At 47.0% G+C, this 16,943-nt stretch overlaps 1 protein-coding gene across 6 annotated transcripts in view; it reads left to right on the top strand.

The window, feature by feature from the left end:
* SLC4A11 (solute carrier family 4 member 11) overlaps positions 1-16,943 on the top strand; it is a 244,862-nt gene that overhangs the window by 78,616 nt on the left and 149,303 nt on the right. Inside the window, exon 1 of one of the 6 annotated variants that reach the window (XM_083398300.1) lies at positions 1,357-1,684. The exons of the other annotated variants lie outside the window; for them this stretch is intronic. Within the exon in view, the coding sequence (XP_083254426.1) occupies positions 1,645-1,684 (40 nt within the window). The 5' untranslated portion in view covers positions 1,357-1,644. Of the gene's footprint in view, positions 1-1,356; positions 1,685-16,943 lie in introns of those variants that run through there. 6 annotated transcript variants of the gene reach the window in all.

A 16,943-nucleotide genomic window follows, 5' to 3' on the forward strand; every position in this document is an offset into this window, starting at 1 on the left:
CTGTTGTCTTCTTAGGACATAGCTTGGGATCTGCTGAGTGCTGGGTGGGTTGGATTTTGGTATCTATCATCTGTCTATCATCTATCTATCTATTTCATTTGCATCCCACCCTTGCTCCTAGTGGAGCCCAGGGTGGTAAACAGAGTAAGCTCATAAAACTCTTAACCTTGGGGTCATGAATTCAACCCCATAGATCCCTGCATTGCATGGGGTTAGACTAGATGACTCTCGTGTTCCCTTCCAACTCTACAAATCTATGAACCCCCAGCAGCCAGCAAGGCCCATCAGGAATAAGATGGTGAGAGCTGTAATCTGCAAGCATTTGGAGGGCCGCGGTCCTTTTCCCCTCTATAAGGCAGCTAAGATCCTGTTGGTGGAGCACAGTGGCTCCTCTCCCTCCCTCCTAATAATACTGAAATCCAAAGACAACCAAGAGAAGCTGAATGTTGTGCTTTTCCACTCATTGCATAGTTAAATTATGAAACTCACACCTGTTTTCTTGGTGTTTTTGTAAAAAAAAAAAGCTCAGCAACAACTTTGGGGTTTGTCAAAAAAGAAAAAAGAAAAAGCCCAACAATTTCGAGGTGTCCTGGCAACCCTAAAACCACTTTGAGGTTTCCACACTTAAGCGACATAAACAACAGGTAAATAATAAGGGAAAATAAGCGTGTTCCCCAGAGATCCGAATTCCAAAGGGAAGCTGAAACAACCGAGATACGCAGGGCTTCTCCCTCCTTATCCGTGCAAAACGAATTATTATTATTAAATTAATTTGTGTACCACCCGTCCACCGTAGGCATAGGAGCAAATTCCTAGGGGCCGAGGTCCTTTGGCCCCCCTAAAATATTTGAGGGAGTTGGTCCCCTCAAAATTGATAGGCATTGCAAATGGTGTTTGTGCGTGATCTTGTGATCGATTATGTTGGGTGGGGTTACACGGCCCCCTCTATGGGTGTAGGCAGCATTATGATGGTGGGGCAGGCTTTATGGTAGGGGGAGCAGAACCTCAGCTACATAAGTATTTTTATTGATTTCTGTTGATTTGGGGGGCATCTGCCTCCACTGCCCCCCCTTGGCTACGCCCCTGGCCCCCTCCCCAACATTTTATCCAAGTCGGCACTCTGCCCGTGGATCTCAGATCGGTTCCAGGCGACTCTGTATCCCCCTCGCCATCCCGGGGCGCAGCCTTCCTGCGCCAAGAGGCGCTGGGTCCTCCTTGACGGCTGCTGCGCGCAATTGCGCCTCCTTTTGGAAAGCGCCCCTAGGGGGCCCGAGCGCGCCCGGGGCGAGGCGGCCCAGGGTGCGGGCGCAGCGGGATGTCGCCGGGGCCTCTCCTCCCTCCGCCTCCCGCGCCTCCTTGGGGAGAGCCTCGCCGCGGGAAGCGCGCTAGGACCGGCGCGGGAGGGAGGGAGGTGTGTCCCTCGGCGCGGCTGCTGCTGCTGCCGCCGCTTCTGCTGCGCCTCCGCCGCCTCCTCCTGCTCCTCCTCGGCCGTCCCTTCCCCTTTCCACCCTCCGCAACCCGGGCCGATGCGCGGGCGCTTTCAGTTCGGGCTGCTCTGCTCCTTCCGACGGCGGCGGCGAGGCGGCAGGCGTGGCGCGCCCCGGCGATGGTGTGAAGCGCAGCCCCGGAGCGGCGGCGGCGGCGATGGCAACGGCGAGGCGCGTCTTCCACCTCCAGCCATGCGGTGAGCGCCTGCTTTTGCCGGGGCGGACGGAGGCGGAGGCAGGAAGGAGCTCGGGCAGCCGCAGCAGCCGGCGAAGGTGCCCCTCGCCCGGCGGGGTCACGGGCCAGCTGTTGCAGCTCGCTTGCAAAGTTGCAGCTCCTCCCCGGAGCGCCTTTTGCAACTGCGCGCTCCGTCCGGTTTCTGGGGGGCAAACACTCCCAGCCCTTCAATAAAAGAGGGCTGACGGTTCCCCCCGCTTCCGCAACTTCGGGAAGACTTCCTCACCCCCTGAAAAGCCCACAAAACCGTCCTCCTCCACTTTGGCTTTTGCACGGCTCGCTGTCGTGCTCTGCAAAGTTTTGCAAGCCAGCGAAAGAGGCGAGCTCGCTTTGCGCACGCAGAAGGGGAAGCAAAAGGGAAGCGGCCCTTTTTTTGACAGGAGGATGGAGGGGAATTTAAACAAAAGGGAGGGCAGGTCTCGCTGCGCGTAAACAACCCCGAGGAAGAAGGCAGATCCTGTACTGGCCCGTGTCGAAGTGTTTTTTTGCGGCTTGGGGAAGGGGCACATACAAAAATTAAAGGTTTTGGGGCGCTTCTTCTTGGCCAGCCGCAACTCCCCAAAGATCTGCGGAGCGAGCAGCGAGCTCTCCTTTTCGCTCCTAGCTTAAGGGAACAAGAGGTTTGAAGCCTTGGTCAAATACTGGGTTTTCAAGCTATTGTTAGTGAAGAGGGAGGGCTGTTTTGGCAACATCCAGCGGTATTTTCTGTACTTGACTTTTTAAAGACAAAACAAAACAAAAGCTTTAGTTGCTGCAATTGCTCTTGTTGAAATAAGGTAGTTGATGGTCTTCGAGTTATTTGCAAGCGAAACAGAGGCAGTGGATGTTGTGCAATTCAGTTTGTTTTTGGTTTTTAAAGCGGTTATCAGCACTTCCTTGAGTCTTTTGTTTTGTTTTTTTGAGGTTGCTGGGTTTTCCCCCCTTCTCTCCTCCCTCGCCTCCCTTTCCTTAGAAGCAAAGTGACTCCGGTATAATCTTGTGGGGGGAACTTCTCCAGCGTTAGACCATTGGAGTGAACGGGGCAATTCTTATCCCTACTTTTGCAGGCTGCGCAAATCCCATTCATTCGCTTTTCTGGCTTTCTGGTTGCTTTGCTCCTCAGCAAAAAGAGCTGTAGGTGGCAGAGCAGTTCAGCTCATTGGGGACTCACAAATCTTGACCGCTGCAAGCATTTCCTGCAAGGTGTCCAGTCCCGGGATGTGTGTGGCTGACCAATATGTGGGTTGCAAAAGGTGCCATTAATTCTGCGAGGCCCTTTCCAAAAAAGTGCACCTGTTCTCTTTTTATAGCTACAGTGGTACCTCAGGTTAAGTACTTAAATTGTTCCAGAGGTCCGTACTTAAGCTGAAACTGTTCTTAACCTGAAGCACCACTTTAGCTAATGGGGCCTCCCGCTGCTGTCGCGCCACCGGAGCATGATTTCTGTTCTCATCCTGAAGCAAAGTTCTTAACCTGAAGCACTATTTCTGGGTTAGCGGAGTCTGTAACCTGAAGCGTATGTAACCTGAAGCGTATGTAACCTGAGGTACCACTGTATATTCTTTGCCTCTTGTTACTAGAAGTACCTGTCCTGGGGTTGCCACAATATCGGAACCTAAGTGGACCTCTGGGGTTATCCATCTGAGCATAAAGACAAGTCTTTGTGTTGATGATGGTCAACGCTAATTATCTGATAGCCTTTGATGTTTGCAGCTTCTCGTACTTCATGTGAAACTGTCAGCTTTTCCAGGTTGTATTCTGCAGCTGCTAAACCAGATGAGGGTTTGAGCCGATGAGTCTCAAAACCTTGCTGTATTAGGGATTCCCCCTGCATGTGAAGACAGGCTCCGTTGTTGTAAGTGGATGAGAACGGTAGTGGGTCCAGTGGTCAAGAAGGCGGTTCACCTGGGAAGGAAGCCCTTCTAGGAGAAGGAAAGCTCTGATCCTAAATCTCCGCTGTCCTGTGGGATAGCTTCGGGAGAAGAAAAAGCTAAGGCAGAGCTTTCCAAACTTTTCATGTTGGTGACACACTTTTTAGACATGCATCATTTTGCGACACAGTGGGGAGCGTCCGTGCGACACACCTAGACACTGCCGCTGACGCACTAATGTGTCGTGAGACAGTTTGGAATGCTCTGGGCTAAGAAGCACAGAGGTGCCTTGGTTCTCGAACGGCTTAGCTGTCGAACAAATCGGCTCCCGAACGGCGCAAACCCAGAAGTAAGTGTTCCGGTTTGCGAATGTTTTTCGGAAGCCAAACATCTGAAGTGGCTTCCACTTAGCAAGCTCCTGCAGCCAATCGGAAGGTGTGCCTTGGTTTTCGAACGGTTTTGGGAGTCGAATAGACTCCCAGAACGTATTAAGTTCGAGAACCAAGGTAGCACTGTGAGCCCTACACAAATCCAGAGTGGGGTACCTAAGACAGTGGAATGGCGCCTTGTACTCCTCCTTCTGGCAACTCCTGCAGCTAAGTTGGTGCATCTTTCTCTGCTTTGCTTTGGACCACAGCAGAGAGGCCGAGGGGGGGGGGGGGTCTTATCACCTGGGCAGCCCAGGACCTCCATACACACTGCTCAGGCTTGCGTTCCCCCCCCCCCGGGGGTCACTTTGAAAGCTGCAAATGCAGTGGTTTGACTTCACCCCCAGAGGCACACTCCATTGTCACTCGAAACAGATTAGGATTTCAGTTCGAGACATTGAATCTCAAGGTCGTGGGTTCGAGCCCCATGTCGGGCAAAGGATCCCTACATTGCAGGGGGTTGGGCTGTTACTATTATTTATTAAATTTGTATACCGCCCTTCATCTGAAGGGCAAGCCAGTGTGGCAGAATGGTTATAGGACCTGGGAGACCAGGGTTCAAATCCCCACATGAAGCGCACTGGGGGATGTTGGGGTGGTTGCCATCTCTTAGCCTAACACCGCTGGTGTTGAGGGTTGAGGCTACAGTGATGATGAGTCACAGCGGAGGTTGAAAAGTGTTGCAATTAGGGAGATCCAAAATCACTAGTTGGGATGGCGGCGGCATCTGTGGTCGGGCAATTATATTGAGAGAGAAAAGGGGAGTTATCTCTTCAAAACCAATGAATAATATTTCATCAAACGGAGTGGCAGGTGGAAGCTGAGAAAGATCTAGAATGCTCTCTTCGATTTCTCCCTTGGTTTCTGATAAAAAGGTTTGGCTATGAAACGGGGTTTTAAACGAGGGCTTGGATTTGTGTTTGCACAATAAACTGTGGTTTCTTGTTGTTGTTTAGTCGTTTAGTCGTGTCCGACTCTTCGTGACCCCCTGGACCAGAGCACACCAGGCACTCCTGTCTTCCACTGCCTCCCGCAGTTTGGTCAGGTTCATGTTTGTAGCTTCGAGAACACTGTCTAACCATCTCATCCTCTGTCATCCCCTTCTCCTTGTGCCCTCCATCTTTCCCAACATCAGGGTCTTTTCCAGGGAGTCTTCTCTTCTCATGAGGTGGCCAAAGTGTTGGAGCCTCAGCTTCAGGATCTGTCCTTCCAGTGAGCACTCAGGGCTGATTTCCTTCAGAATGGAGAGGTTTGATCTTCTTGCAGTCCATGGGACTCTCAAGAGTCTCCTCCAGCACCAGAATTCAAAAGCATCCATTCTTCGGCGATCGGCGAGTAGCCCACTGGTGGTATATGCAGCTTAGTTGCTCCGGCTTAGCTCTTCTCCTAGAGAGAGCAAGATGAAAAAATCGGACCCGCAGCAAACCATGGTTTATGTTTAGGAGCAGCCAGCCACTACCAAGTATTTAACCATAACTGGAAGCCAAGGTTAGTTGTGGATTCTGAGTTTGTTCTTCCTGCTTGCATTAGAGGAGAAGGAATGCAAGACTGCTTGCGCAGAGTCAGTTCTCTGCTTTTTCACAGTAAACCATGACAAGCCAGAAACCATCGCTTTTCGTAATGCATGAGTGCAGCCTTTATTTTGCAACGCTTTTGAGAGATGGCTACCCTTGAAAAACCAAAGCTGGCAAACCTGGTGCAGTACTTCCAAGCTGCAGAGCACCTCTGAGCAGTTTGGTCGGCTGTCTGTACCTGCACTTGAGAGGAGTTTTAATTGTTGGGCACTGACAATCCCGTAGTCTCTCTGGGAGTGTTCTGGTCTCTTGAAGGCCAAGCAAATTGCCTAGATCCGTGGTACAAAATGAATAAATCTCCTACCTGTCCACGATTCAGGGAATATATTTTCTAAATGCACAGGACGTACTGTTCTGTGCTGATGGAGAGCTGTAAATATCCAGTTTTACATGAGCAGTCATCACTTCCTAAAGTGAAGCCTCTTGCTTGTAGGCGGCACTCCAAAATCACAGCACGTAGGATACATTAAGCAGCTCATATGGATGGCGTTTGGTTGGCAGTGGGGCTGTAAGGCCTTGACCTTTCTCTTCTCCTCCCTCCTCCCTTGTAGCACTTGCAATAATGTACAGGAATGATAATTTGGGGAAGGGCCATAGCTCAGTCATAGAATCGTAGAATTGTAAAGGACCCTGAGAGTCATCTTGGCCAACCCCCTGCAATGCAGGAATCTCAACACACAGTTGGTCTCCCATCCAATTTGAAAGCATACCGGACCCTGCTTAGCTTTGCAAACGTGCCAGCAGATTATCCTGAGCTTAGATATTCCAATTGTCAGACTCAGGCCTCATCTGTGTTGCACATTTAAAGCTGTATCATAACACTTTAAGTAGTACTGGCTTCCCCCAGAGAATGCTGGGAGGTGTAGTTTGTTAAGGGTGCGGAGAGTTGTTAGGAAACCCATTTCCCCTTTGCAGAGCCACACTTCCCAGAGTTCCCAGGGAAGAGGGATTGATTGTCAAACGAAGGTCGGCGGTTCGAATCCCTGCAACGGGGTGAGCTCCCGTTTCTCGATCCCTGCTCCTGCCAACCTAGCAGTTCGAAAGCACGTCAAAGTGCAAGTAGATAAATAGGTACCGCTCCGGCGGGAAGGTAAACGGCGTTTCCGTGTGCTGCTCTGGTTCGCCAGAAGCAGCTTAGTCATGCTGGCCACTTGACCTGGAAGCTGTACGCCGGCTCCCTCGGCCAATAAAGCGAGATGAGCGCCGCAACCCCAGAGTCGGTCACGACTGGACCTAATGGTCAGGGGTCCCTTTACCTTACCTAACATCGCTCAGCACCCTGAAAAAACTACAGTTCCCACGATTTGGGGGGGTGCCTCACCTGGTATGCCCCGCGGAGGATCTTAAAGTCCACAAATGACAACATTTTGGAGGTCCCAAGTCGCAAGGTGGTTAGATTGGTCTCAACTAAGGCCAGGGCCTTTTCAGTACTGGCCCCGGCTTGGTGGAACGCTCTGTCCCAAGAGACCAGGGCCCTGCGGGACTTGACATCTTTCCGCAGGGCCTGCAAGACAGAGCTGTTCCACCTGGCCTTTGGTTTGGACTCAGTCTGACCCTTATGTTTCCCTCCCCTTATGGTTTTGATCTGTGGGCTACTATTAAAATGAGGCTGCTTTTTAAATTGTATTTTAACCTGTATTTTAAATTGGGTTTTTTTCTCCCCCCTATTATGTTTTTATTGTTATTTTACTAGTGTTAGCCGCCCTGAGCCCAGCTCTGGCCGGGGAGGGCGGGGTATAAATAAAATTTATTGTTATTATTATTATGACTGTTAAAAGTTTGTGTGTGTGTGTGTGTGTGTGTGTGTGCTTTCAATGTATATTGCAGATGCAACCTCAGTGAAAGGCAGTTTCCTGTCTTCCTAAGTGAAGGTTATTCATCTTTTGCAAAACATGTCTTCTTTCTGAAGGTTCTGTTCTGCTTTTATCTGTGCCCTTTCCTTCAGCGCAAACCTGCCTGGAATATGATTCTTATTACAGATTGTCACGTACTTATAAGGAAGGGATGCATTTGTCCACACAAACATACACAAATCTACTTGTAGGGGCGTCTGGCAAATCTTTGCTTCCTTCATTTCTGCCCCTCATTCCTGACAAGATTGGGCATGCCACATTTCCTCTGGTTTTTTTTGGTGCTTTTGTTTGTGGCGATCATATTTGTGGATTGGTAGTTGTCAATAATTAAAAAATGCATTGCCTTGGACTTCCAGGGCGGCCAGATTTACTGGATATGTGGGCCTTTAAGATGCCATTAGAGCCTATCTCCTGTTCTGAAGCCATCTATGGCTTTACAAGGCATAGAAATGACAGAAATAAACCCCTAGAGCCCAGGCAAACTGCTTGATGTATGATCTTATGCAAGGTTCCCAACTGACACTTCGTTTGAGGACAGTTTGCATAATTAACTGTTGGGTAACATGCCTGACCCCCATCGCATGCCAGTGAACACATTATCCGACTTGTGTTTTGATTTTGTGTCTCTCACCGCCCAAGAAAAACCCAGCACAAGATCCTTGCATACTTTTGCATATTGCAGAACGTCTCATTCCTGTCACTTGCGGAAATGATGTGTTCCTTACATCCATATGGCTGGAGGGCAAGGGATCTGCGGCTTCAGATGTTTCTGTGCCACAGGGACAGATCTATACTTGCCTGGTTTCTTTTCCTGGTTTCCTTTCAAAATTGCAAAACAAAAGTTGCAAATGCTTGAAATCTCCCAGTTGGGCTGTCCATCCAATAAGTCCAATAAGTTCGAGCGGAGTTAGCGCTGGCTATAATATACGGCAAATGGCAATTTTCAAAACAAGCGTCTCTGGCACCCAAGGAACACCTTTTTTTTTTTTAAGAGGGCAATTTCCTTGTCAGGGATTTGGTTGCAGAGGGGGAAGCAACAACAGCCCGAGTTGTTGTCTTGCTATTGTCTTAAATAACACATCATTCCAGAGATGTTTTCCGCCCTTTAATTAGATGGATCACAAAGGCGTGGCCCAAACATAATTTGGCTGCTTATTACACAAGCGGGGGGGGGAGGGAATGAATGTCTGGTTAGCTAACTTGACCTTTTTCAGAGCTTCACTTTTCCATCTGTGAAATGGGAGCAATCAGCTCCCAAATACAAGTTGCAAGAGAGCAGTGGGCCTTCTGCTAGCTGGAGATTCTTGCATACAGTTCAAGAACAACTGTGATTCCTGTATTTTTTTTTGGGGGGGGGGGTCTTGACTGGATAACCCTTTGAGTCTCTTCCGTCTCTACAGTTCTGTCATTCTGCAAGTGCCTCGACTGACAATATGAGGAAGTGCCTTAGTTTCAGATCCTGATTACTTTCGTTTCTGCAGAAGAAACTGGTGTAGCTCTATCTTAGCCTTTTCTGACTTGGTACCGGCATTAGAAACCCAGATATATAAGCTAATTGCCAATTGGCACCTTAAACCTTGTCGTTGTTTACTCGTTTAGTTGTGTCCGACTCTTCGTGACCCCCTGGACCAGAGCACGCCAGGCACTCCTGTCTTCCACTGCCTCCTGCAGTTTGGTCAAACTCATGCTGGTAGCTTCGAGAACACTGTCCATCCATCTCGTCCTCTGTCGTCCCCTTCTCCTTGTGCCCTCCATCTTTCCCAACATCAGGGTCTTTTCCAGGGAGTCTTCTCTTCTCATGAGGTGGCCAAAGTCTTGGAGCCTCAGCTTCAGGATCTGTCCTTCCAGAGCACTCAGGGCTGATTTCCTTCAGAATGGATAGGTTTGATCTTCTTGCAGTCCATGGGACTCTCAAGAGTCTCCTCCAGCACCAACCTTAAACCTAGGCCGCCACAATGGAATGTTTAGGCGCCATTTCCCCACAATTGAATTTATTATTACAGTGGTGCCTCGCAAGACAAAAAGAATCCGTTCCGTGAGTCTCTTCGTCTAGCGGTTTTTTCATCTTGCGAAGCAACCCTATTAGCGGATTAGCGGAGTAGCGCTATTAGCGGTTTAGCGGCTATTAGCGGCTATTAAAGGTTTAAGGGATTAGCGGATTAGCTGCTAAAAGGCTATTAGCAGCTTAGTGCCTTAGAAAAAGGGGGTGGGGAGCGAAAAAAATCGCAAGAATCGCAAGACATTTTCGTCTTGCGAAGCAAGCCCATAGAGAAATTTGTCCTGCGAAGTGCATTGAAAAACAGAAAACCCTTTCATCTAGCGGGTTTTCCGTCTTGCGAGGCATTCGTCTTGCGGTGCACCACTGTATTATTATTATTATTACTCATTTCATTTCTATGCTGCTTTCTATTTTAAAGGAAAAAATCTCAAAGCAGTTTGCAAGACATTAAAACGTCAAATAAAACAATCCAAAATGAAATGAATTCACAAGGGAAAGACTGCAGGTCCTTCTCTAAGTGACATTTTGCTTTCCCCATATTTTATCTACCTACTTAATTTATATAACTGCCCCATAGCAGAAGTACTCTAGGAAGCCAGTGTGGTTTAGTGGTTAGAGAGTCGGACTAGGACCTGGGAGATCAGGGTTCAAATCCCCACTTGGCTCTGACCTTGGACCAGTCACAGCCTCATAACCTACCTCACAGGGTCATTGTAGGGATTAACTGAGGCATATACTCCGTGGAGAAAAAGGTGGGATGTACATTCAATAGGTAAGGGACGCGGGTGGTGCTGTGGGTTAAACCACAGAGCCTAGGGCTTGCCGATCAGAAGGTCGACAGTTCGAATCCCCGCAACGGGGTGAGCTCCCGTTGCTCAGTCCCTGCTCCTGCCCACCTAGCAGTTCGAAAGCACGTCAAAGTGCAAGTAGATAAATAGGTACCGCTCCAGTGGGAAGGTAAACGGCGTTTCCGTGCGCTGCTCTGGTTCGCCAGAAGCGGCTTAGTCATGCTGGTCACATGATCCGGAAGCTGTATGCCGGCTCCTTGGGTAAATAAAGCGAGAGGAGCGCCGCAACCCCAGAGTCGGTCACGACTGGACCTAATGGTCAGGGGTCCCTTTACCTTTACATTCAATAGGTAAGCTCTTTTGTTGACCTGCTTAAGAAAGCCGGAGGGGCCAGCCAGATGGAGATGTCATTCACCAGTCCGGCATTCAGAGATCTCCATATCGTCTCAGTTGGACCTGCGCCATTTGCAAAACGCGCCTGGGGAATTTCTAGCTTGGTGGCACCTTGCAGATTTTCATTTGTTTGTTTTGAAATCTTTTTATTTGATTTTCTAATACAAAGTTATAAAAAATTCAAATATGTATCCATATACATAGATTTCTCCGACTCTTTTTAAAAATTATTTTTTATTAATTTTCCATTATATAAAATTTAAACACATCATCACTATGCATTTTACTTCTTTAGCTCTTAAGAGCTTGTTGACTCCCCTCCTTTCTGCCTTCAGAGTTAACCTTTATCTCATAACATTTATATGTTTTCCAATTTACATTTCACTCCTTCAAAATGTCACAATTTTAAAAATATATAAAAAGGGAAGGGCAGCTGTCATTACGTCTTTTTACAACCCTGCTGGTGTCGTGAACTGCTTGCAATAGTTCTTCAGATATTGTATAAATTTACTCCAATCTTTTTGAAATGCTTGGTCACGCTGGTTTCAGATTTTTCCTGTCAGCTTCGCCAATTCTGCAAAGTCCATCATCTTCGTCGGCCGCTCTTCTTTTGTTGGGACTTCTTGTTGCTTCCATTTTTGGGCTAAAATAATTCTTGCTGCAGTTGTTGCATACATAAACAGTTTTCTTTATCTCCTTTTGGTATCTTTTCCCCTACTATACCCAGTAAAAATGCTTCTGGTTTTTTAACAAAAGTATTTTTTATAGGTTTTCTTTAACTCAGATTCCTCCAAAATCCCTGGTCCCATTTTAAACATTTAACATTTAAAACCGAATCTTCTTCCAGACTCTTAACTATTATATCATAGCCCATCAGCTTGGTTTGCCATTCCTCTCTGGTAGGAAGCACCTTGCAGATATATATATATTTTTAAAAAATAATTTTATTGAAAATTTAAACAAAACATATTATCCAAAAACATATCATCCTTAATTCCCCCCATTTTTCCTCCCTCCCCCCTCCCCCCACAATCCCCCCCCCTGACTTCCCTCAGTTCCAGTCTTTGGTTTCTCTGTAACTTCTGTTCTCTGCATGTTACAAAGTTCATAGAATCATAGAATAGAATCATAGAATCATAGAGTTGGAAGAGACCACAAGGGCCATCGAGTCCAACCCCCTGCCAAGCAGGAAACACCATCAGAGCACTCCTGACATATGGTTGTCAAGCCTCTGCTTAAAGACCTCCAAAGAAGGAGACTCCACCACACTCCTTGGCAGCAAATTCCACTGTCAAACAGCTCTTACTGTCAGGAAGTTCTTCCTAATGTTGAGGTGGAATCTTCTTTCTTGTAGTTTGGATCCATTGCTCCGTGTCCGCTTCTCTAGAGCAGCAGAAAACAACCTTTCTCCCTCCTCTATGTGACATCCTTTTATATATTTGAACATGGCTATCATATCCCCCCTTAACCTCCTCTTCTCCAGGCTAAACATGCCCAGCTCCCTTAGCCGTTCCTCATAAGGCATCGTTTCCAGGCCTTTGACCATTTTGGTTGCCCTCCTCTGGACACGTTCCAGTTTGTCAGTGTCCTTCTTGAACTGTGGTGCCCAGAACTGGACACAGTACTCCAGGTGAGGTCTGACCAGAGCAGAATACAGTGGCACTATAACTTCCCTTGATCTAGATGCTATACTCCTATTGATGCAGCCCAGAATTGCATTGGCTTTTTTAGCTGCTGCGTCACACTGTTGGCTCATGTCAAGTTTGTGGTCAACCAAGACTCCTAGATCCTTTTCACATGTACTGCTCTCAAGCCAGGTGTCACCCATCTTGTAATTGTGCCTCTCATTTTTTTTGCCCAAGTGCAATACTTTACATTTCTCCCTGTTAAAATTCATCTTGTTTGTTTTGGCCCAGTTCTCTAATCTGTCAAGGTCGTGTTGAAGTGTGATCCTGTCCCCTGGGGTGTTAGCCACCCCTCCCAGTTTGGTGTCATCTGCAAATTTGATCAGGATGCCCTTGAGTCCATCATCCAAGTCGTTGATAAAGATGTTGAATAAGACCGGGCCCAAGACAGAACCCTGTGGCACCCCACTAGTCACTCTTCTCCAGGATGAAGAGGAACCATTGATGAGCACCCTTTGGGTCCGGTCAGTCAGCCAGTTACAAATCCACTGAGTGGTAGCATAGTCAAGACCGCATTTTACCAGCTTCTTTACAAGAATATCATGGGGCACCTTGTCAAATGCCTTGCTGAAATCAAGGTAGGCTACATCCACTGCGTTCCCTTCATCCACCAGGCTTGTAATTCTGTCAAAAAATGAGATCAGGTTCGTCTGACATGACTTATTTTTCAGAAATCCATGCTGACTATTGGTGATCACAGCATTCCTTTCTAGGTGCTCACAGATTGTTTGCTTGATGATCTGCTCCAGAATCTTCCCTGGTATTGATGTCAGACTGACTGGGCAGTAATTATTTGGGTCCTCTCTTTTCCCCTTTTTGAAAATAGGGACAACATTTGCCCTCCTCCAGTCTGCTGGGACTTCGCCTGTTCTCCAGGAATTCTCAATAGAATATAGTTGTATAGATCCTTAAATATATTGTATAGATCCTTAAATTATATGACTTATTATTATCAATAAAAAGTTTGTGAATGTTTATTATATGACTTATTATTATCAATAAAAAGTTTGTGAATGTTTATTCAAAACCTGCCAAGGAGTCCAATTCACTTTGTTGCATCTTCAAATGTTTTGTAAAGGGTTCCCACTCATCTTTAAAATCACAGTTATCCTTGTCCCATAGCTTATGTGCCAATTTTGCCAGTTCTGCACAGTCCATCAATTTTTCTTGCCATGATTCTTTAGTTGGAGTTTCTTCAGTCTTCCATCCTTGTGCTATTAGGACTCTCGCGGCCGTTGTCGCATACATGAAGATGTTTTTCAGCTTTTTTGGCAGGTCTTACAATCCCTAACAAAAATGCTTCAGGTTTTTAAACAAATGTTAGATGGAACATTTTCTTCAATTCATTATATATCATTTCCCAGTTTTTTTAAATTACATTACAGTCCCACCACATATGATAAAAAGTCCCCTCCTTTTCCTTACACTTCCAACATATATTTGAACTAGTTTTATACATTTTCCCTAACTGCACTGGTGTCACATACCACCTGTACATCATCTTCATGTAATTCTCCTTCAACAGGGAACAGTCTGTGAATTTTAAATCCCTTTTCCATAATTTTCCTCAATCTTCCATCATAATGTTGTGACACCTTGCAGATGTTTTGGACTCCCGGCCAGCGTGGATGTTGCGCCTGAGGCAGGAGGAAAAGGCAATGCTCTCTGTCTTTTTTTTTTTTAAAAAAAATATTTATTAAAAATGTAATAGTAACAGAAAAGAAACAAAAGAAAAAAGGAAACAATACAAAATTTGACAAACAATACATCAAAAAATAAAGATAAAAAAACAGAATAAAAAACAATACATCAAAACCACTAGAAAAATAAAAACATTTAAAAAAAAACCAAACATCTCCCATATTTCCATATCTTTACCTTTCATTTACTTGTTTCATTGACCTCCTTACACCTCCCTTTTTTGTATTCTAGTTCAATTAACTATTTCAGCAAATCCTTTCCCTCTTTTCCAATTTTTTGTTCTATAATTTATCTTAACACAATTTGACTTCAAATTTTCCACTTCAACCCATTAACAATCAGTTTTTACTTAATTCTTTATAACTTTTCTGCTAAAACCATATAACTTCATTCCAGCATTCTTCTAACGTTCATTAATTTTGCAATATTTCTGTAAATATACTCTGAATTTTTTCCAGTCTTCTTCCACCGACTCTTCTCCCTGGTCTCGGATTCTGCCAGTCATTTCCGCCAAACAGTCTGTGAATTTTAAATCCCTTTTCCATAATTTTCCCCAATCTTCCATCATAATGTTGTGACACCTTGCAGATATTTTGGACTCCCGGCCAGCGTGGCTGTTGCGCCTGAGGCAGGAGGAAAAGGCAATGCTCTTTGTCAAGGTGGGCAATGCGCAGCATGTTGTGGCATTCCCTCGTCGGCTGTTCCTGCTGTGCTTGAAACAGGAAGGGCTGGATTTCTGCCTGCGGCTAAATGTCGTCCAGGATGGAACAATCTGCTTTTCTTTGGGAGGGTCCGGGAGCATCTGAGAAGTGGCATGTGCCAACTGCCTTAAGAGTTTGTTGCGGGCACCACGTAATAATAATAATAATAATTTATTTGTACCCCGCCCATCTGGCTGGGTTTCCCCAGCCACTCTGGGCGGCTTCCAACAAAGATGAAAAATACACTAAAATGTCACATATTAAAAACTTCCCTGAACAGGGCTGCCTTCAGATGCCTTGTGAATGTCAGGTAGTTGTTTATCGCTTTGACATCTGATGGGAGGGCGTTCCACAGGGTGGGCGCCACTACCGAGAAGGCCCTCTGCCTGGTTCCCTGTAACTTGGCTTCTCGCTGTGAGGGAACCGCCAGAAGGCCCTCGGAGCTGGACCTCAGTGTCCGGGCAGAACGATGGAGGTGGAGACGCTCTTTCAGATATACTGGACCGAGGCCGTTTAGGGCTTTAAAGGTCAGCACCAACACTTTGAATTGTGCTCGGAAACGTACTGGGAGCCAATGTAGGTCTTTCAAGACCGGTGTTATATGGTCTTGGTGGCCGCTCCCAGTCACCAGTCTAGCTGCCGCATTCTGGATTAGTTGTAGTTTCCGGGTCACCTTCAAAGGTAGCCCCACGTAGAGCGCATTGCAGTAGTCCAAGCGGGAGATAACCAGAGCATGCACCACTCTGGCGAGACAGTCTGCAGGCAGGGAGGGTCTCAGCCTACGTACCAGATGGAGCTGGTAAACAGCTGCCCTGGATACAGATATGACCTGTGCCTGCATGGACAGCTGTGAGTCCAAAATGACTCCCAGGCTGCGCACCTGGTCCTTCAGGGGCACAGTTACCCCATTCAGGACCAGGGAACAGACAGATGCTCCCTGTGAGCACTGAAGCCGTGGCGCTGCATTGCAGGGAGACTGAGTTGTCAGAACAAGGATGCTCAGGCACTTTCTGTTTCGCAACTGGGATATTGCGACGTAAGGAATGTTGTCTAACTGGGCACGGGCTGCCCCAAAGTGGACTGCGAGGCCCACGAGCGAATTGTGGGGGCCCCGTGTGCAAGTTGTCAAGCCGGATGTTGCCAGTCTAGGTGTCTTCAGCTCCTCACCTGTTGAGGGTGCTTTGAGAAGACGTCTGAAGGCAGCCCTGTTTAGGGAAGCTTTTAATGTTTGATGCATTACTGTCATACCTCGGGTTGAATGTGCTTCAGGTTGAGTGTTTTCAAGTTACGCTCCGCGGCAACCCGGAAGTAATGGAGCTCGTTAATTCCGGGTTTCGCCGCTCGCGCATGCGCAGACACTCAAAATGACGTCATACGCAGAAGCAGCAAAACGCGACATGTGCAGACATGCAGACACATCTTATGTTCTATTCAGGATGAGAACAGGGCTCCGGAACGGATCCCATTCGCATCCCGAGGTACCACTGTACTGTATTTTAATATTTTGTTGGAAGCTGCCCAGAGTGGCGGGGCGGGGTATAAATAAATAAATTATTATTATTATTATTGAGAAGACACATTGCGAGTGCCGGAGGAAAGGGGCTTTCTCTTCCAGATCATGGGTTTGAACCGCAAACCGACATGCTTATATCATGCCGCCGTGTTTAAAAATGGTCAGAAGTTTGTTGCTTCTGGGAGATGCTCCTCAGCATCTTCTTAAACTTGTTCACCCCCCCCCCGATGTTTCTGGGCTGGCAGCTTCCAGCATCCCTGAAACTTTGGCCTGTGGGAGTTGGTGTCTAACAACATCTGGAGAGCCCTGTGTTTTCTACCCCAGCTCTAGAACATCTGCAGGGCATTACAGTGGTACCTCAGTGGTACCTTAATTCGTTCCAGAGGTCTGTTCTTAAGCTGAAAGTGTTCTTAATCTGAGGTACCACTTTAGCTAATGGGGCCTCCTGCTGCTGCCGCACCGCCAGAGCATGATTTCTGTTCTCCTCCTGAAGCAAAGTTCTTACCCCGAGGTACTATTTCTGGGTTAGCGGAGTCTGTAACCTGAAGTGTATGTAACCTGAAGCGTATGCAACCTGAGGTACCTCTGTATTGCTTCAGCCGACTTTCAGTGGGCAGGATATTTGGTGCGAAAAGGGGGGGCGCAGGGTATGTGGGTTTAAAACATACATTACTGTGGTAGGGTTTTATGTGGGATGCTTTTGGAAAATTAGAGTGCAAAGCTTTTAATAAATGGA

Source organism: Podarcis tiliguerta (assembly GCF_965153285.1).
Source record: "Podarcis tiliguerta genome assembly, chromosome: 9".
In the NCBI taxonomy this organism is placed as follows: domain Eukaryota; kingdom Metazoa; phylum Chordata; class Lepidosauria; order Squamata; family Lacertidae; genus Podarcis; species Podarcis tiliguerta.